At 40.8% G+C, this 22,857-nt stretch overlaps 1 protein-coding gene across 1 annotated transcript in view; it reads left to right on the top strand.

Annotated features, from left to right (window-relative positions):
• The window catches only part of LOC142291216 (tetraspanin-2-like), a 241,144-nt gene extending 218,490 nt beyond the window's left edge, over nucleotides 1-22,654 (top strand). The window contains exons 6-8 of the mRNA XM_075335574.1: nucleotides 3,671-3,751; nucleotides 6,463-6,546; nucleotides 18,905-22,654. Coding sequence (XP_075191689.1) covers nucleotides 3,671-3,751; nucleotides 6,463-6,546; nucleotides 18,905-18,970 — 231 coding nt within the window. The 3' untranslated portion in view covers nucleotides 18,971-22,654. The remainder of the gene's footprint in view (nucleotides 1-3,670; nucleotides 3,752-6,462; nucleotides 6,547-18,904) is intronic.
• Nucleotides 22,655-22,857: the final 203 nt, after the last annotated feature.

Raw genomic sequence — 22,857 nt, 5'->3', positions numbered from 1 at the left:
AATGCAGCCAAAAAGCTGCGTTTTGGATGCATTATGAATGCAGAATGGATGAAGAATTCATGCGTTCTGGATGCTTGCTCTGCCATAGACAGAGTGGGAAAAGCATCCAAAACGCACAAAAGAAGTGACACGTTGCTTTTTAGAACACATCGATTTTGTCAAAAATTTGGCATCCAAAACGCTGCGTTTTAAAACGCAACGTGCACATGGCATTTGCTAAATTCTCATAGACTTTGCTGGGGAAGCAGAACGCATGCGTTTACGCTGCAGTTTAAAACGCTGCGTAAACACATGAAAAAACGCACATAGCCTTAAATTGTGCTGTCAGAGTTCGAAATTGGGATTTAACAGATTAACAATTGGTATTGGAATGATGCTCCACCCGCAATTGTTAGCGACAGATCCTGGCTGTAACACACAGCTATTACCTGCCGGGTATGGAGCAAGCTCACTCCATGATCTCCTATCATATACTAGCATTCAACATGCAGCGTACATGTACAGCGAATGTCGTGAAGGGGTTAAATACCAATGTAAATTAAAAATAACAGATACCACTTGCATCGGCGCCATTCCAGCAATGTCGGTGCCATACATCACTGGAACGCTGGCCACTATATGTAAGGTTTGTATGACAATTTGCTGCAGTGCTCATACCAATCAGCAATCACTGATGGCCTACTTCACTCACATTTCCTTCAGACGCACCTCAAAAATCTGAAGTTAGTTTAACAACTCGGGCCAATTAGAACCCAATAATGGGTTGATGTGCTCATGTGTCATAATAACGTCACAAGATAATTGGGAAATCTGGCACTGATATTGCTGGAACAGCGCCAATGCAGGAGGTCAGTATCTGTTATTTTATTTTACATTGTTGAATATAGTGGACTACCTCTCTAAATATTGTCTGTCTTATCTGCATACAGTATATCACAAAAATGAGTACACCCCTCAAATTGTTGTAAATATTTTATTACATATTTTCACTGGACAGCACTGAAGATATAACAGTTTGATGCAATGTGAAGTAGTCAGTGTACAGCTTGTATAGCAGTGTAAATTTGGTGTTGCCTCTACATAAAAACACACAGCCTTTAAAGGTCTAAACCAGTGGTTCCCAAACTCCAGTCCTCATGGCCCCCAACAGGTCATGTTTTCAGGATTTCCTTATAGCACAGGTGATGCCTTTATAATGATTTCATCACCTGTTCAATAGTAAGGAAATCCTGAAAACATGACCTGTTGGGGGCCATCATCATTAACCTTGTGTTTAGTAGCAGCTGTGCTTATTACCCCGATTGCCACTGCACCAGGGCAATCGAGAAGGGCCGGTATTGCAGCGGGACTGTCACATCTAATAGATGCGGCATTACCGGGAGGCTGCGGGCTGAAATACCAGCACACTCGGACAGGAGCGTGCATGTGTTTCTAGGTACATGCACACTCATGCTCAGAGAGCGCAGGCTGTGCCGGCTGATGTCATGTCAGACTTGTATGAATCTGACAGGAACGTGCATGTATTTGTGAAACACATGCATGTTCACCATACTGACCCGCAGACACTTGCACTGCTTTCCCCGCCCACCGGCCGCCCTGCTGCAAGTGATTGGTTGCAGTCAGTTGACACGCTGCCACTCAGGGTGGGGGTGCGTCTAGCTGCAACCAATTACACACACCGGTGGGCGGTGAAAACAATGAATATTGAATTGTCGGCTCCGGAAGTGAAAAGCGTAACCCGGAAGGAGTGTGCCGCTATGACACAGCCTCAGGTGAGTATACCGTGTGCGCTCCTGCCCCCCTATCCCTTCCACCACCATTTTTAAAATCTAGATTCTAGTCCCCATAGACTTATATGGGAACCGGAATCCAGAGCTGATCCAGATTTTTTTGTTCAATCCGGCAGGGATCCGCCGATCCGGATTTTGGCAGAGTCGATCAGCCCTAGTCATGACTTTTTTCAGTAGCGCAGAGAGTGGCAAAGATATGGGGTCACAGTGGTACCAGTAGTTTCTGGTTTATGAAGACTAATGCCTACAGGCCCCTTGCTTACTACCTTTAAACATGTTATTAAAAGTATATTCATGTGGCGTTACTGAAACTCATTCTACAATTTCTTGTCTTCAAAACAGGCAGCCGCTTTACCTCTTGGTTGTCCATGAGCGGCTTGCAGAGCGCTAACTGATTTCAACATGGTGTTGTGTCGCTCAGAAGAGCTGACACTTTTTTTTTTACTGCACTTTGCACAGCAATTTGCAAAAACTCCAACTGGGGCCATCATAAAAGCATTTAGTGGTATTACAAGATAGAATTTTGTATAAAATTTCAATATCCTTTGTCTATCACTCCCTCATAGTTTTAGGGCTTATGCGCATGTAACTGCTGAATATTCTGCAACGATTTGACAGCACATGTGCACTTCAAATCGCTGCAGAAACACTGCATAATGGATGTAGTATTTTTGCTAAAAAAAAGTCGATTTCATGCATCGGAATGCTGCCCCCACCATAGACAGAGTGGGAGCTGCATCCAGAAAGCACAAATAATTGACATGCTGCTTTTATGAACGCACGGATTTGGGTCAAAATTTTAGCACCCAAAGCACTGCGTTCAAAAAGCAACGTGCGCACGTCTCATGCACAATCTACATAGATTGTGCAGGGGACGCAGGACACATGTATTTACGCTGCAGTGCAATACGGAGCGTAAATGCATGTAAGTACACAACGTGTGCACGAGCCCTTAAGGCTACTTTACACGCTGCGATATCGGTCCTGATATCGCTAGCGTGGGTACCCGCCCCCATCTGTTGTGCGACACGGGCAAATCGCTGCCCGTGCCGCACAACATCACGCAGACCCGTCACACATACTTACCTACCCGGCGACGTCGCTGTGACCGGCGAACCGCCTCCTTTCTAAGGGGGCGGTCCGAGCGGCGTCACAGCGACGTCACTGAGCGGCCGCCCAATAGAAGTGGAGGGGCGGAGATGAGTGGCCGGAACATCCCGCCCACCTCCTTCCTTCCTCATAGCGGCCGGGAGGCAGGTAAGGAGAGGTTCCTCGTTCCTGCGGCGTCACACATAGCGATGTGTGCTGCCGCAGGAGCGACGAACTACATCGTTACTGCTGCAGTAACGATAATCGAGAATGGACCCCCATGTCACCGATGAGCGATTTTGCACGTTTTTGCAACGATGCAAAATCGCTCATCGGTGTCACACACAGCAACATCGCTAATGCGGCCGGATGTGCGTCACAAATTCCGTGACCCCAACGACTCCGCATTAGGGATGTCGCAGCGTGTAAAGCCCCCTTTAGACTCCAGCTTGCTGTTATTCACTGGAAACCCTTATTGTTTGATTCCAGGGGATAACTATCTCACCTGGCCATATGATGGACACTCTGGAGCACAGTTCTGATAACTCTTCTTTTGTTTTCTGTTAGAATCTTTTCCTCTTTTTTTTAAACTCCAACCTTATAAATTACAAAATTTACAAATAGTGGATAAATATATCCACTGGCTAGACTAGACCTAATTAATGACTTATTAGGTGCCATTTGCCTTTGGTTTGTATATGATAAAAGTTCTTGTGTTTAGTCATTGATCCTCTATGGACAATTTGATCACATGGTTACAATTTACTATAAAAATTCTTTTCTATTTTCAGGCAAAATGTTGTGGGATTGACGACCCCAAGAGTGCAGAAAATTTGAAAAACCTGTGTTTAGAGGGCTATAAGGAGCACAAGGTATGTTACACGCATTTGTTCTGTTTTAATATTGAACCTTCAGGTTTTAGACAGTTACAAAGCCAAAACAGGAAATCTACTGGGAAAAAAAAAGCCTTGAAAAGTAACTACTAATTTGCTAAACATGGAGTTGTGCAAAAATGTTGTTACTTTTGGCACTTTCACGCCAATTGGAATCAGTTCTGCCAAAATGGGCCAAGTTGAAAAAGAGCAGGGATAGGGCATGACTCGTACTAGGCAGTGTGCTCACACCGCTCGTTACTTGATCGAACATCGGGATGCTCTGACGTGACTCAAGTACTGAGTTTACTGAATGTCAATGCAAAACGTGAGCATTTCCAAAGTGAGATATTCGATGCTCAATTGAGTTACGGGCAATAGCAAGCACGCTCACCAGTACTAGGCGTGGTCGTTGCTGGCCATCAAATTTTTCAAAAGTGCCACCGTTTTGTACGGCAGATTATGCTACGCCAGTCCCTGAATAAATTTGGCACTGTATACTCCAGCAAGACTGGTAGTGTGCGAGAGCAGTTGACTCCACCATAGCCCCTTATAAAGATTGATGACAACATCGCCGGTCTTGATAAATCGGGGCCGTATTCTATATTGTATACAGTGCTGGCCAAAAAAAAAAGATTTTTGTTCGGCTCACCCACTCATTGGAGACCGCTGACTCCTGGACCATGCATGGAGGAAAAAGTCGGCAAGGCTTGCACCAATAATTCAAAGGGAAATCCAGCAATCCAGTCCAAGGAATTTTTTCTTAAAATCACATATTCTTTGTTATAAATTCATATTAAAACAGTCCAAGACAGGGTCGATTTTAGCCCAAGAGAGGACGCATTTCGAACGTGATGTTCTTAATCTGTCTCTCATTAAGAGACAGATTAAGAACATCACGTTCGAAACGCGTCCTCTCTTGGGCTAAAATCGACCCTGTCTTGGACTGTTTTAACATGAATTTATAATAAAGAATATGTGATTTTAAGAAAAAATTGTTTGGACTGGATTGCTGGATTTCCCTGTGAATTATTAGTGCTGGCCAAAAGTATTGGCACCCCTGCAATTCTGTCAGAGAATACTCAGTTTCTTCTTGAAAATGATTGTAATCACAAATTCTTTGGTATTATTATTTTCATTTAATTTGTCTTCAATGAAAAAAAAATAAAAAATTGTCATAAAGCCAAATTGGATATAATTCCACACCAAACATAAAAAGGGGGTGGACAAAAGTATTGGCACTGTTTGAAAAATCATGTGATGCTTCTCTAATTTGTGTAATTAACAGCACCTGTAACTTACCTGTGGCACCTAACAGGTGTTGGCAATAACTAAATCACACTTGCAGCCAGTTGACATGGATTAAAGTTGACTCAACCTCTGTCCTGTGTCCTTGTGAGCATGGAGAAAAGAAAGAAGACCAAAGAACTGTCTGAGGACTTGGGAATCCAAATTGTGAGGAAGCATGAGCAATCTCAAGGCTACAAGTCCATTTCCAAAGACCTGAAAGTTCCTGTGTCTACGGTGCACAGTGTCATCAAGAAGTTTAAAGCCCATGGCACTGTGGCTAACTTCCCTAGATGTGGAAGGAAAAGAAAAATTGACGAGAGATTTCAACGCAAGATTGTGCGGATGGTGGATAAAGAACCTCGACTAATAGCCAAACAAGTTCAAGCTGCCCTGCAGTCCAAGGGTACAACAGTGTCAACCCATACTATCCATCGGCGCCTGAATGAAAAGGGTCTGTATGGTAGGATACCCAGGAAGACCCCACTTCTTACCCAGAAACATAAAAAAGTCAGGCTGGAGTTTGCCAAAACTTACCTGAGAAAGCCTAAAATGTTTTGGAAGAATGTTTTCTGATCAGATGAGACAAAAGTAGAGCTTTTTGGGAAAAGCCATCAACATAGAGTTTACAGGAAAAAAAAAAAAGAGGCATTCAAAGAAAAGAACACATTCCCTACAGTCAAACATGGTGGAGGTTCCCTGATGTTTTGGGGTTGCTTTGCTGCCTTTTGCACTGGACTGCTTGACCGTGTGCATGGCATTATGAAGTCTGAAGACTACCAACAAATTTTGCAGCTTAATGTAGGGCCCAGTGTGAGAAAGCTGGGTCTTCCTCAGAGGTCATGGGTCTTCCAGCAGGACAATGACCCAAAACACACTTCAAAAAGCACTAGAAAATGGTTTGATAGTAAGCACTGGAGACTACTAAAGTGGCCAGCAATGAGTCCAGACCTGAATCCCATAGAACACCTGTGGAGAGATCTCAAAATGGCAGTTTGGAGAAGGCACTCTTCAAATCTCAGGGACCTGGAGCAGTTTGCCAAAGAAGAATGGTCTAAAATTCCAGCAGAGCATTGTAAGAAACTCATTAATGGTTACCGGAAGCCGTTGTTTGCAGTTATTTTGGCTAAAGGTTGTGCAACCAAGTATTAGGCTAAGGGTGCCAATACTTTTGTCCGGCCCATTTTTGGAGTTTTGTGTGAAATGATCAATGATTTGATTTTTGTTTCATTCTCTTTTCTGTTTTTTCATTGCAAGCAAAATAAATGAAGATAATACCAAAGAATTTGTGATTGCAATCATTTTCAAGAAGAAACTGAGTATTATCTGGCATAATTGCAGGGGTGCCAATACTTTTGGCCAGCACTGTAGAAGTAGTTTAAATAATTTGTTTAAAGGTAATTGGTATTATGTTTTTTTCACAGGACTGTCTGCCGGAGATTGAGAAGGTTCTACATCATCATTTCCAGATTGTGGGAATACTTGCAGTTGCTACAGCTGGAATAACTGTGAGTATTAGGTATATGATGGAGACATTACTAAATTCAAACATTTGAGATGTTCAATAAGGCAAGCAGCCATCACTGTAATGCAGATATATAAAATGCATTTGCGCTACAGCTTATACCATACATACGTATGCTATGAATGAGGGATTGAACATAAAATCTAGTAACAGCTAAGATGTAATCACATTACACTGATTCTTGATTCCTATCAGCATGTACTTAGCTCAGTCTTTTAAGGACTGGAAAAAGTATAAATCATCTTAGTGACAGTTTTCCTGAGGGAAGACAGTTTCTACAAGTCACTTCTTCTGTGATCTCTAATTTACACATAAGCTACATATTATGATTATTTCTTTCATTCTTTTCCTTTAACCCCTTCATCCCCAGGCAATTGTCCGTTTTTTGTTTTTGTTTTTTTGCTCCCCTTCTTCTGAGAGCCGTAACTTTTTTATTTTTCCATTAATCTTGCCATATGAGTGCTTGTTTTTTGCAAGATGAGTTGTACCTTTAATTGAAGTGATGAGTTTTACCATATAGTGTACTGGAAAATGACAAAAAAATTACAAGTGCGTAAAAATTGCAATAAAAGTGCGATTGCATGATTGTTTTTGGGATATTTTATTCACCATGTTCACTATATGGTAAAAGTGATGTGTCGGTGTGATGCCTCAAGTCAGTACGAGTTCGTAGATACCAAACATGTATAGATTTACTTTTATTTGAGGAGTTAAAAAAAATCAGAAATTTGTCTAAAAAAAACGCCACTTTTTGTGCCATTTTGCGCGACCTGTAGTGTTGTCATCTTTTGGGATATGGGTCTCCCATCAGATTAATTTATTTGATATTGTGATAGAGCGGGCACTTCTGAACTCGGCAATACCAAATATGTGTGTGTGTGTGTGTGTGTATATATATATATATATATATATATATATATATATATATATGTGTGTGTGTATACAGTGCCTACAAGTAGTATTCAACCCCCTGCAGATTTAGCTGGTTTACACATTCGGAATTAACTTGGCATTGTGACATTTGGACTGTAGATCAGCCTGGATGTGTGAAATGCACTGCAGCAAAAAAGAATGTTATTTCTTTTTTTATTTTTTTTTTTTTAAATTGTGAAAAGTTTATTCAGAAGGTCATGTATTATTCAACCCCTCAAACCAAACAAAGAACAATGAGCTTCACATGTTTGGATTAATTATCTCTTTTTCCAGCCTTTTTTGACTAATTAAGCCCCTCCGCAAACTTGTGAACAGCACTCATACTTGGTCAACTTGGGAAAGACAAAGGAGCATTCCAAGGCCATCAGAGACAAGATCGTGGAGGGTCACAAGGCTGGCAAGGGGTACAAAACCCTTTCCAAGGAGTTGGGCCTACCTGTCTCCACTGTTGGGCGCATCATCCGGAAGTGGAAGGCTTATGGAACTACTGTTAGCCTTCCACGGCCTGGACAGCCTTTGAAAGTTTCCCCCCGTGCCGAGGCCAGGTTTGTCCGAAGAGTCAAGGCTAACCCAAGGACAACAAGGAAGGAGCTCCGGGAAGATCTCATGGCAGTGGGGACATTGGTTTCAGTCAATACCATAAGTAACGTACTCCACCGCAATGGTCTCCGTTCCAGACGAGCCCGTAAGGTACCTTTACTTTCAAAGCGTCATGTCAAGGCTTGTCTACAGTTTGCTCATGATCACTTGGAGGACTCTGAGACAGACTGGTTCAAGGTTCTCTGGTCTGATGAGACCAAGATCGAGATCTTTGGTGCCAACCACACACGTGACGTTTGGAGACTGGATGGCACTGCATACGACCCCAAGAATACCATCCCTACAGTCAAGCATGGTGGTGGCAGCATCATGCTGTGGAGCTGTTTCTCAGCCAAGGGGCCTGGCCATCTGGTTCGCATCCATGGGAAGATGGATAGCACGGCCTACCTGGAGATTTTGGCCAAGAACCTCCGCTCCTCCATCAAGGATCTTAAGATGGGTCGTCATTTCATCTTCCAACAAGACAACGACCCAAAGCACACAGCCAAGAAAACCAAGGCCTGGTTCAAGAGGGAAAAAATAAAGGTGTTGCAGTGGCCTAGTCAGTCTCCTGACCTTAACCCAATTGAAAACTTGTGGAAGGAGCTCAAGATTAAAGTCCACATGAGACACCCAAAGAACCTAGATAACTTGGAGAAGATCTGCATGGAGGAGTGGGCCAAGATAACTCCAGAGATCTGTGCCGGCCTGATCAGGTCTTATAAAAGACGATTATTAGCTGTAATTGCAAAGAAGGGTTATTCCACAAAATATTAAACCTAGGGGTTGAATAATAATTGACCCACACTTTTATGTTGAAAATTTATTAAAATTTAACTGCGCAACATAACTTGTTGGTTTGTAAGATTTATGCATCTGTTAATAAATCCTGCTCTTGTTTGAAGTTTGCAGGCTCTAACTTATTTGCATCTTATCAAACCTGCTAAATCTGCAGGGGGTTGAATACTACTTGTAGGCACTGTATATATGTGTATATATATATATATATATATATATATATATATACACATACATACATACATACATACAAAGTGGGTACGGAAAGTATTCAGACCCCTTTAAAATTTACACTTATTGATTCATTACAGCCATTTAATAAATTAAAAAAAATCATTTTTTTTCTCATTAATGTACACATCATGACAGAGAAAACAACAGAAATGTTGAAATTTTTGCAAATTTTTTAAACAAGAAAAACTGAAATATCCCATGGTCATAAGTATTCAAACCTTTGCTCAGATACTCATATTTAAGTCAAATGCTGTCCATATCCTTATGATCCTCCTTGAGATGGTTCTACTCCTTCATTGTAGTCCAGCTGTGTTTAATTAAACTGATAGGACCTGATTTGGAAACACACACACCTATCTATATAAGACCTCACAGCTCACAGTGCATGTCAGACCAAATGAGAATCCTGAGGTCAAAAGGAACTGCCCAAGGAGCTCAGAGACAGAATTGTCAAAAGGCACAGATCTGGTCAAGGTTACGAAAGAATTTCTGCAGTACTCAAGGTTCCTAAGAGCACAGTAGCCTCCATAATCCTTAAGTGGAAGAAGTTTCGGACCACCAGAACTCCTCCTAGACCTGGCCATCCAGCCAAACTGAGCAATCGTGGGAGAAGAGCCTTGGTGAGAGAGATAAAGAAGAACCCCAAGATCACTGGGCTGAGCTCCAGAGATGCAGTAGGGAGATGGGAGAAAGTTCCACAAAGTCAACTATCAGTGCAGCTCTCCACCAGTCGGGCCTTTAGGGCAGAGTGGCCCGATGTAAGCCTCTTCTCATTGCAAGACATATAAAAGCCCACATAGAGTTTGCAGAAAAACACATGAAGAACACCCAGACTATGAGAAATAAGATTCTCTGGTCTGATGAGACAAAGATAGAACTTTTTGGTGAGAATTCTAAGCGATATGTGTGGAGAAAACCAGGCACTGCTCATCACCTGCCCAATACAATCCCAACAGTGAAACATGGTGGTGGCAGCATGATGCTATGGGGGTGTTTTTCAGCTGCAGGGACAGGACGACTGATTGTAATTGAAGGAAAGATGAATATGGCCAAGTACAGAGATATCCTGAAAGAAAACCTCTTCCAGAGTGCTCTTGACCTCAGACTTGACTGAAGGTTCACCTTCCAACAAGACAATGACCCTAAGCACACAGCTAAAAGAACAAAGGAGTGGCTTCAGAACAACTCTGTGACCATTCTTGACTGGCCCAGCCAGAGCCCTGACCTAAACCTAATTGAGCATCTCTGGAGAGACCTGAAAATGGCTGTCCACCAATGTTCACCATCCAACCTGATGGAACTGGACAGGATCTGTAAGGAAGAATGGCAAAGGATTCCCAGTCAAGCTTGTTGCATCATTCCCAAGACGACTCATTGATGTACTATTTTAAAAGGGTGCTTTTACTAAATACTGAGCAAAGGGTCTGAATCCTTATGAACATGTGATATTTCAGTCTTTCTTGTTTAAAAAATTTGCAAAAATGTCAACATTTCTGGGGGGTTTTCTGTCAAGATGGGGTGCAGAGTGTACATTAATGAGAAAAAAATGAACTTTTTTTAATTTACCAAATGGCTACAATGAAACAAAGAGTTAATAAGTTAAAGGGGTCTGAATGCTTTCCGTACCCACTGTATATATATGGGTTTTTAACCCTTTAATATTCAATGGGGTGCATAGGGGTTCATTCGAACTTTTAGGGTTTTTTTTTATTTTGTAAAGCTTTAATTTTAGTTTTACTGGTTCCCCAAGGGAACTTGAACCTAATATCACTTGGAACTCTTGTATAATACACTAAAGTACTGCTATGTATTATCTCCTAATAAAGAGACACTTCCACCATATTTAACATATGACTATCTCTATGTAATTTATTTATTTTAAATCACTGATTTGTTTTTGTAATATAATATTTTAGTCACTCCATGTAAACTACTTCCTCTCAAGTGTCTTACACCTCTTATTAGCACAACAGACAGGTAGTAGTCACTTTACAGCTTTCTGTCTGGCTAAAAGTCTTACCTTTAAAGAGTTGGGTGTTTGTAGCCCAATTAGAGCACCATACTTCTCAAAGGAAACTTTGAGGTCTTATTATTAGCTACTCTAATGCATATATTTGTATACAGAAGTATACAAACCCCTTGATTCAACATTACGTGAATGTACTTCATGCAGGGGCGACTGCATGTGGAGAGGGCTAAGGAGCTGAGTGCCCTCCACGCACATTAGATGCCGCCTATATTACATAGCCAGCATCTGAGTCTAACAGAAGTGGGCAGAGCTGAGCTCCTATCGCTGCTGTTAACTATTCAAATGCTGCTGCCAGTCTCTAACAACAAGCAAAGTGTGTTTCAGCTCACCACCACAGGGTAAATTCCAAGAGGAGAATCTGGACGGTGCTCGCTGGACAAGGAAGGCTGAGGACAATGAAACAAAAGCGGATCCCGGCACAAGACGTCCATAAAAATATCAGAAGTATAGATAAAACTTCACATTTATTTTAAAATTAAAAGAGTAAAACAAACTTCTCCGATCAACGCGTTTCAGACGCGATCATCCTTAGTCATGATCCATGATTCATGACTAAGAACGATCGCATCTGAAACGCGTTGATCGGAGGAGTTTGTTTTACTCTTTTAATTTTAAAATAAATGTGAAGTTTTATCTACACTTCTGATATTTTTATGGACGTCTTGTGCCGGGATCCGCCTTTCTTTGATAGTCTCTAACAACATTATTGCGTTAAACAAGCGTGTTTGTTGCAGTTCTCTCTCATCGGCTCGCTTTGGTTTCCCACTGACACCATAGTGGGACATCGATGGTTTACCATAGTATCCAGAGTTCTGCTGCCCACACTGCTGCCACCTTGTTACTCCTTTGAAGCTCAGTCATGGACTAATCTTCATAGGAGACCTTGTTTTTCACTATGCACTGCTATACAGTGTTTAGCAGTATATAATATGAGCGATTGAACGCAAGTTCAAGTTCTTTAAAAGGATGAAGTAAAAAATGAAAACAATTTTTTAAAAAATATAAATTATTTATTTTTTTGTCTCCATAAATAAATAAGAAAGCATTTTATATTGTCACTTCCATAAAAGTTAGATCTATAAAAATATAAAATTGATTAACCCTTATGGTATACGCCATAAAGAAAAAAATAAAAATGCCAGAATTGTGTTTTCTTTGCCATCACACTTGAAAAATAAAATTCAAAATTGTCAGCTTGGCATGCAATAAACAAGCCCTCAACAGATACATTGACGGAAAACTAAAAACATATAGGAGAAGGGGGAGAAAATGACAAAAGTGCAAAAATTACATTTTAAAGGGAACCGGTCATGTATAAAACTGCTATTAACCTGCAGATAGGGGGTTAATCTGCAGGTTAATAGTATTCCAAACCTGCCCGGTGCCTGCACATTAAACCCCGCTACTGAGAGGAAAAGAACCTTCTGAAAACTGCCAGGAGGATTAGGGCTCTTGTGCACACTGCATCCTGACCAGTGCAGAAATAAATACACCCTCTGGCAGACTTGATGCTGCTTGTTGACAAGAAGAATGCACCCAAAAGGCATGTATTTTGGATTCATTTTGCATGCATTTTACATGCGTTTTGGATGTATTTTTGTCAGTGCGGTCCCCCGACAATTCAGCTCTGCTACATGCCCGCTGACAGCAGACACAGACAGAACCGGGCGATGAGAATGAACTCGGATAAACTGCACCCAACTTCATTGTCATCCCGCGGCTCTGTCTCTGTGTGCTGTCATGAACTCAGATGAACCTCCGAGGTCAGTGCCAGGACACAGGAGTCCGTAGCAGTGACGTCAGAGCTTCACTCGAGTTCACTGACATAGCGCGGCTCTCTTTGTATCACAGCCTGATTTGCGGTCACACGTGAAGGACTCGCCTGTGACTGCAAATCCCCTGAGTGACTGAAGTGAGCAGCGCAATCAGCAGTGCTGTCACTCAGGTGACCCGCGGCCACAGCTGGAGTCCTCCACCTGAGATCGGTGGCCGCGAGTAGCCTGAGTGACGTCATCGCTGATCGCGCAGCTCACTTCAGTTATTGTGTCTAGCTGACATGTAGCAGAGCTGAAAGCGTTGTGCGACCTCATGTGGATTACGTCGGACCTGCAGGGGTATTTGGGGATTAATAAAGTGGTGAAAGAGGTGGTTTTTTGTCTTTCATTCCAAATAAAGGATTTTTTGGATGTGTGTGTTTATTTTCTTTAACTTACAGGTTAATCATCAAAGGTATCTCGGGGAGACGCCTGCCATGATTAACCTAGGACTCAGTGGAAGCTATGGGCTGCTGCATTAACTCCTTATTACCTCGTTTGCCACCCCACCAGGGCAATTCAAGATGAGCTGGGTAGAGTCCCGGGACTGTCACATCTAATGGATGCGGCAATTCCGGGCGGCTGCTGGCTGATATGGTTAGGCTGGGGGGCTCCCCATAACGTGGAGCTCTCCATCCTAAGAATACCAGCCTTCAGCCATGTGGCTTTACCGTGGCTGGTATCCAAATTGGGGGGGCCCACACTTTGTTTTTTTTTTTTTAATTATTTATTTATTTTTTTTTTTACTGCACGATATAGACACACCCACCGGCGGCTGTGATTGGTTGCAGTCAGACACGCCCCCACGCTGAGTGACAGCTGTCTCACTGCAACCAATCATAAGAAAAAAGAAAGGACAGCTCCTCCAGTATGATAAGCAAAATTCTTTTCCTTTATTCCATTTGCAACGTATAAACCTTCTGGTCTTTTTCAAGCATACAAAATAACAATACAGGCTCCATATAAATGGGCAGATGGTCAAAGCTGTTACCAATCACAATAAAGACCTCCCCCACAAGAGACAGCCTTCAAATGCAAACAGTGGTATACTGAAACTCATAAAAAAACCTAGTGTCTAGATGTAAGATAAAAAACATCATAAAAAAAACATCATAAAAAGGTTACAGCCCTAATGAAATACAGATATAAACCTATAATCGCATATACATTATTTATATATAGCTTTTAGATCTTTCCATCAATTTGATCTATCACATGTCCGTTACCGCCAATCTTAACGCACCAATGTGCATGTCCATCGGTGTCTTGATTTGGTCGGTGAAAATCCCGCAGATACTCACATCATGTGTTACAATAGACTATGGATTCATACTCGCGTGCATCTGTGGACACTCAATGCGGACTTGCATTTAAATATGAGGATGTGTGATTTATTATCTCTTGAACTTTCCTACAGAGACTTATTATCACCATGGGGTCAGGACAGGACTGGTTATTACTGGTGTTGCCTTCTATTCCCTTTATTACATCTGAACATGCATGTGTTTATGTGGTTGCTATAGGTTACAGCCCCTGAGTTGTTTATGTATGTTTAGTTAATTCATTACATTTATATGTCATATTAATAAGTGGTGATATCCTGATACTATGCTCCTCTGCGTGTATGTATATCCTCATTATATGTACTTCGCCTGTCATGGCGGCACATCCGTTTCCCTTATTGAAGGTGGATCGGGTCCGCGGGTTACACATTCAGCCTTTTATGGCGATGTTATAGTAACGACGCCAGCGCAGTTTTTTCCAGTCAGTGAACGGTTTTGTTTATATCACCGCTGGATTTGCGGCAGCTGCACAGTCAAGAGGAGCCGGGACAGGCCATTACTTGGAAGGCGCGTTCCTATCCTATAGGACCTATGGAGGACAAACACGTGATGTGAGGATCTGCGGGATTATCACCGACCAAATCAAGACACCGACGCACATGCACATTGGTGCGTTAAGATCGGCGCTAACGGATATATGATAGATCAAATTGATGGAAAGATCTAAAAGCTATATATAAATAATGTATATGCGATTATAGGTTTATATCTGTATTTCATTAGGGCTGTAACCTTTTTATGTTTTTTTTATGATTTTTTTTATCTTACATCTAGACACTAGGTTTTTTTTATGAGTGTCAGTATACCACTGTTTGCATTTGAAGGCTGTCTCTTGTGGGGGAGGTCTTTATTGTGATTGGTAACAGCTTTGACCATCTGCCTATTTATACGGAGCCTGTATTGCTATTTTGTATGCTTGAAAAAGACCGGAAGGTTGAAACGTTGCAAATGGAATAAAGGAAAAGAATTTTGCTTATCATACTGAAGGAGCTGTCCTTTCTTTTTTCTGATGTTGCTGGAAGTTCCAAGTAGATCCCTTGGACCGAGCAAGCACCTCCTGTTATTAGCAACATATCCACAACTTATAGGTGCTGTGAGTAACCTTTGTTACAATAGACTATGCAACCAATCATAGGCACCGGTGGGTGGGTGAAGCAGGGATTACGAGATGGAATAATGAGCGGCTGGCATTTTCAAAAGAGAAGCCGCCACAGTGTGAATGCCGTGCAGCACCGCATCGGTGATCGTGGATCGGTGAGTATGAGAGAGGGGGTGAGAGGGAGAGACTGACATGGACAGAGAGAGAGAGATTGAAAGACCTGCGTTTGTTATGTCAAACATGCGGATCGCAATAAAAATGCAGTGCAAACGCACTGCTTAACATTTTGGTAGCGTTTTTCTACAACTCATTGATTTCAATGGGTGTAGAACGCTGCCAAAATGGACAAAAGAATTGACATGCTGCTTTTTTAAATGCAGAGATTTTGTCAAATTTTTGACAATCAAAACGCTCCGTTCAAAAAAGCATTGTGCGCACGGATTTTGCACGATTCTCATAGACTTTGCTGGGGAAGCAGAATGCATGAATTTTGACAATGTGACGCTGCCGCTTAAAACGCTGCAGAAACGAAAAAAAAAAACAACGCAACGTGCGCATGAGCCCTTAAAGTTCCACTTTCTGTTCAGTGGTATGAGGAAAAACTAGATGCCATGATACTATGTGTACTTACTTTTTTATTTTATTTTTACATAAATATGTGTATTTATTGGCTTAATCATGTTTTTAATATTTTAACTTTTTTTTATTTTTTTACTTAGCTTGTCTATGGGACCTCAACTTTAGTTTTTCTGATCACTGGTCTAATACAGTACCCTGAAATACTCATGGATTGCAGGGTATTAGACCTGTCAGTTTGACACTGAAAAAATGACTGTTAAATCCGACTTAAGGCAGGGTCTAACAGGCCATTGTACTTGGCAAAGCTGGATAATATCTTTTGGCAAATATGGGATCACCGCGATCGTGTTGTGTCAAAGCTGATGGCGTGAGAAATGGAGCCCCCTCCCTCTCACAACCTTTTCAGTGCCACAAACATTCTGAATTGTAGGGTTAAACAGCGAGAGTGGCACAGGCACCAGACCTTGGCTTTTCCAGCAGGAGCTCAGTTATCAGTTAATCTGAACTCCTGGCTGTGATTTCACGGGCACAGCTCCTGTACTGGTACATCCATTTGTGGAAAGTACCTGTAAAATATGTGAGCTTTATGTAAGTAAGGGGTTAAAGGAACATTGAAAATGCCATTAAAATTGCTAGCAGAATGTTCTAGAACAGGAGGAGGTGAATAGATTGATTGAGATACACTGTAGGTTAGTGGGAAAAGATTCAGTATTACTTGTTTTGTATTCATTTAACACATTATTCATTCTAAGCTTTTCAGTCAAGAGGGTGGTGCTTATCTGTGATCGATACTTTTCCTTAAAGGGGATTTTTCACCAGATTTTTGCTACCTAATCTGAGAGCAGCATAATGTAGGGACAGAGATCCTTATTCTAGCGATGTGTCACTTACTGTCCTGCTTAGTGTAGTTTAGCTAAAATTCATGTTTAATCAGCATGAGTTTATCATTAGAGTACTACTTGGCGTGCTACAGGTAGTCCAGCATATTCATGAGCTCTGTATAACTGCTAGATCTGCAGCAGAGAAAACATTGATTTTATCAAAATGACAGCAAACAGCTCAAAAAGTGATAGATACATCACTGGAATCAGGGTCTCTGTCTCTACGTTATGATGATCTCAGATGGGGGAACAAAAGCCTGTTGACAGAGTCCCTTTAAATAAGTGATCATACAGAGATAGCTGTCAGTCACTGAGTAGAACCACCCAATGACTGAAAAGCCCAAAATGAGCAGAAATAAAAAGGTTACACTAAATCTTCTACTACAAAAAGATATATCAGTCTACTCAGCTCCTCCTGTTCTATAAATGCGGCTTGCTGATTTGATTACATTTTCTATGTGACACATTCCCGTTAATATTGAAAAATTACCTATTGCAGAGTGGTCCCTTGAATTAAGACAATTATTCATTACTTCATAATCATTGTGAATTGGCAACCTTGTAAACAAAGACTATAACTGTAAAACTGGTAATGGTTTCCAAAATCACCAAAATGTCAACTCAAAAGAATACAAATAGAGCTGCTGTAAGAAGGGGAATATCTTTCTATATTAAAGTATATTTGTGTATATTATACATAGTGCACGGAACAAAAAATTAAAATGGAGCTTCCCCTACCTGATAGGTGTGGTGCAACTAAAGAGCAGTAGAGTATAGGAAGGATCATACTTATACCAATCTATTAACAAGATTGAGGTGGTACTGATTGGGTAACGGAGGGGGCCTATTATCCCTGTCCATCTACTAGACACCATGGTCATTATAGGACATAGCATTTAATGAATGCATTGGCTTGGTATGGCCAAGAACGCTGCAGCAGAGTTCCTGTGTCTATTTCATCCTCACCGCATACATTTAGGTATTTCTAGTTAATCAAATAGTGCTACCACCTTTTTTATGATCTACATTTTAATATGTAATATTTTAACCATAAGGCTAAGGACACATGACGAGTAAAAAGGAGCAAGTGGAGGTAGGGGAGATCAAAGTGCGCCTGCGCAAGACCTAACTGTGGGCTAGTATAGATGACGTAGAACACGTCATCCACACTAGCTTCAGAAGGAGGACAAAGATGGCCGAAAGAGGAGATGGACATCCGACCAGTCTGCTCCGCACCGACTGTTAGGTAAGTATTTTGAAAATCCGGTGACAGGTTCCCTTTTAATAGTTTTATTCTATATGAAGAGTGGTCTTGAAACCTTTGTCTCTCGACTGTAGTCCTGCAAACCTCTGAGAAATCAGGTTACCGGCGAAACAAATTTGAGTGGGGCAAGGGGGGAGGATTAGCAAGGTTTTACTAACTGGTCACACTGTTATATTTTAATAAGCTGACTGTGCCTGCCCTTGGTTACCTTATTAGAAAAAAGCAGGTCTAATACAGCAAAAATGTTTAATTCCATCCCTTTGCTCGGTTCTTGGATATTGCTCAATTTTAAAACCACAAGTACCACTAAGTAAGAAAACTGACGATCATCAGTGTGGTTATGATTCATTTTTGTTGTAATATGAAGTCTTCTGCAGCAGTGAGACATGTATCCTGTCTAGACAACAAAAAGAAGACTATTGATTCCTGAAATGGAGGAATTTAAAAGATAGCTAAGGTCCAGAGTTTGAGATTTCAAATCAATGATTAAAAAAAACCTAAAAAAACAAAATGTGTTAAGATTTGTGAACAGGTTCCAAGAATTGCCCTTTTCTGTCCGATTGCTTCTAGTCATATTCATCCACATTTAATCACTTCTGTTTGTTTCTGGATAAGCTTGATAGCAATTATTAAGGCTGTCATTACTGCTGTTATGCCCTAATGACATGTTAATTTTAAATTTAGAATGCTAATATATCTTTTAACTTTACCATTTTCAATTTTTTTCCATTGTGTACAATTACATTAATTAACTTTTACTTTTTGGTATTTTATTTTCTCTGATACAGATATTCGGAATGATCTTTAGCATGGTCCTCTGTTGTGCTATCCGCAATTCCAGAGATATGTTGTGAACATCCGCATTGTGCCTTCTCCTCCCAATCTGGATGTAAGCGCTACCTACCCACAGGGATTTTTACATACCCTCAGCTTGGACAATCCGCCTGTTCCTGTAACCAAGTTATGTAAAATAAGCAACATGCTTTATATAAAGCTATGCAATATGCTAGAAATCAAAGGTTATTGGACTTGAAAAGTCCACAAAAACTACAGTTTTGCCAAGGATTCATAGAATTGCTTATTCAGAACTTCCCTTGTTTGCATTGTAGTGACCCTCAATAGTGGCAGTGAATAGTGACTATATATTTCTGACCTTACGTGATGCCCTCCTTTTGCCTCCTCAAGATTCCGTTCCTCCTGCTTCCAAAATTGTTACTACAGTGATATTGGAAGAACAGTACTAAGTCAAAACCATACCTCACCTTCCTGTCCCACAGCACAGAATAGTCTGGGGAGGGTTGTTTAGACTTCTCACTGAACTCCTCATGCCACTGGAGCAGCAATCTCGAAAGCAGTAGGAAGAAAACACCAATCTGAGCAGAGGAGGCTGCGGAAGGCAAACAAAGGCAGCAGGTTGGTTGACTATATATGAGAAATATATAAGAACGTTTAAGGTTTAGGATGGACAGTCACTTTAAATCTAAATTGCTTTAAAACTGGAGCAAGGTGCACCTCTGTCACCGAGTTTCAGTATTCCTCCTTCCAACTACAGATTGTAGGCTGCATTTTACAGGAGTTTATCCGTCATAAACCCTACAGATTTGTATTAAGTCATTTTCTAGTTGGGGTGATGTCCTTTCTCCCCTTTTCTCTTGGTCCAGCATATCTAGCGGTTTCGTGAAAATACCAGCTTAATTAAAAAAAATTATATAAAAGACCTGAATTTAGCAAAGAACACAGAGAATTGGCTGTAATATGATCGATATGTGTATACCACAATCTGTTCAATCACATCTCATTGTAGTTTCCTTTCAAAGTCTAAAGTTCTGCTGAAGCGTCATCTTTCATTAAACAGATCTCAGATAAGTAATCTGTGTCTGCCAATTTAAAAAGTGGTAAAGGGGTCAATTTACACAGACAACCCCTAATATATGATCATTATTGGTTATAGCCAGGCTACCACAGAGGCAGTTAGATTGCCCCAGAAACTTATGGAAGAACGTATCCACATGGCAATGCCATGTACATGGCCCTTCTGTCACAGCACATACAGCCCCTATGGGTCTGTTTAATGGACCCATAGGCCCTTTGTATGCGAATCCCGCTCCCTGAAGTATTGCTTCTAGAGGTCAATACAGTATGTGATGGCACAAGAATTAAAAATCAGTGAAAAAATGTAATCTTTGTGTACATCCATATAAAATTAGAGGCACAAAAAGACATACTATACGCCCATACTATTCTGTAGCTGCCACATTACAGATTTGTGCCTTTGTGAAGAACACTAAATCTGTGCAATTTTGTACCAATTTATATGTTATCTCAACCGATATTGGCTCAGACTTTTAAAGATGTTGTCCGGTCAAACGATTTGAATGACCTATCCATCATTAATATGAGCGTCCGACACCTGGCACCTCCACCAATAAACTGTTATTTGCTCTGGCTTCAAAAGAACAGGAGCTGTCCCCCACCAATCTCTTATAGATGACCTATCCCATGGATATCCTTTTTCAGTATTCAGATATAGGCCTCATTCAGATGTCTTTTTCACATGTGTTGTGTCCATGGATAGATCAAGTACCCATTATAATTAGGGATGATCGAATACTTTGATTATCCGGCTTCACAAATATTTTCCGAATACCTCGCCGCTATTCGACTATTCGCGAATATTCGATGTGCAATGTAAGTCTATGGGAAATCCGAATAACAACTATTCAAAACTATTCTGGCTTCCCATAGACTTACATTATGCATTGAATATTCAAGAATAGTCGAATAGCGGCGAGGTATTCGGAAAATATTCGTGAAGCCGGATAATCAAAGTATTCGATCATCCCTAATTATAATCTATGGAGCTGTTCATACAGTATGTCCATGGGGGTTTTTTTTGCAGACCGGCTGTGTGTAAAAAAAAAAAAATAATGAAGACGTCCATTTTTGATCTGAGTCATGCATCAAAATTACTGAAACAAGTCTATGGGTCTTGGAAATCACGCAGCGCACATGGTTGGCGTCAGTGAACAGTCTGTTTTTAAGCATTGTAAGAGAAGAAGAGAAGCTTTGCCATTTTTCTTTTCTCATACTAGAATATAACTTATCAAACACAGATGGTAAAAATGCAAAGAGTGATAAAAATCTGACTCCTAACACTGATAAAATCATTCGTAAAAAAATGGCCATCTGAATGAGACCTTAGTACTCTAAGAAAACTCCAGCAAGAAATAGAAACAAAAAATGTATCCATAGCACCTGTATGTATTCTGACTGTACTTTATCAGCTTTGTACTACCTGAAATCACAGTCACAGTATGATTTTTACATTTTAGCAGATCCTGGATACTAACGCTTTTTTTTCCCCAGTGAATCAGTAAGCCATATATGAAAGCGTTATTCCTTAGGATAGGGGATAACTCACTGATTGCTGGGGGCTTTACCAATGAGGCTCACAGCAATTTCTAGATGCCTGGAAATGGGACTATGCAGCGTCTTGAATGAAGCGGGGGTGTGCATGCTCCACCTCCATTCCATTCATTGTCTATGAGACTACCGAAAATACCTTTGCGCTGTACTCGGCTTTTTTCGGAAATCAGTTTGAAATGATGTATAATATTGTGACCTATGTGATATTATGATAAAGATCAGATAAAATAAGGAATATGTCTAGTGTACGTTTTACAAGCCTGATCATCACTGGTCTCCTATAAGGGTTTTATTCATGTAAATGACCTAATGACTGGAGTTTTTCTTTCGCTTAAAAAATAAAGGAACCGATATTGAATGATATATATTGTTTAAAGGTGTTGTCCACTGCTCAAATAACCCCTTCTCAATCCCTATGTTTCCCCACAGTAAAATAACACCACCTATACTCACCGATACCAGAGCTATTCCAATGATGTATGCCCTGGATCTCCTGGGGATCTCCTGACATTGGTTTGTCACGCAATCCCTGTGGAAAATCGGCACTGACTTCGCTCTTCTCTTTTTCGGACAAAGAAGACATCTGGTGGAAGCGACAGCTGCAGCTTTTCTGAATGTCTTATGTCTGGAAGAGGGGGCAGTGAAGCAATCACTGACTGGCCATAGGGATAGCGTGACATACCAATGTCAGGTGATCCCCAGGAGATCCAGGGCCAACCACACTGGAACAGTGCTGGCACTGGAGGTGTAAGAGGAGTTATTTTACTGTGAGGAAGCATAGGGATTGTGAAAGGGTTGTCCAGGTAGTAGACAATCCCTTTAATGTGGCATTCAGGCATTAAAGCTTTCATGAGACAGTGCCATATAGCATGGTGTAGCATATATTGCAGATGTAGCATTATGTAATTTACTACTGTACAAATTTTCCGTGTTCCTTTTTTTGTGTACAATGACGGAGGTCTTAAGTTCATATACAGTTATTGTTCCAACCTGTTTAACGGAAAATGTCAAATTACTGTAAAGTTCCTGTAAAGAAAGTAGATAAATGTATATCATTTGAGACAATTTTATGTATTTGATTATTAAGAATAATAAATATTTACAAAAATGTCTATTTGTGTCTTTATTTTTTAAGTGACATATAACATTTTTGCTAATGTCAGAGAGAGGAGTGGAGCTAACACTAAAAATATTCTGTAAACTATCTGAATGCAAACAGCTGAAGCCTTATCGATAAGGAACATTGCAGGAACAGTGCCACCTAGTGGCCAAAGTGTCACTAAAAGAAAAAAATGGGTTAGGTGAATATACAACT

This window comes from Anomaloglossus baeobatrachus, chromosome 2 (assembly GCF_048569485.1).
Source record: "Anomaloglossus baeobatrachus isolate aAnoBae1 chromosome 2, aAnoBae1.hap1, whole genome shotgun sequence".
Lineage (NCBI taxonomy): Eukaryota > Metazoa > Chordata > Amphibia > Anura > Aromobatidae > Anomaloglossus > Anomaloglossus baeobatrachus.
This window is presented reverse-complemented; position numbering and strand designations above follow the sequence as displayed.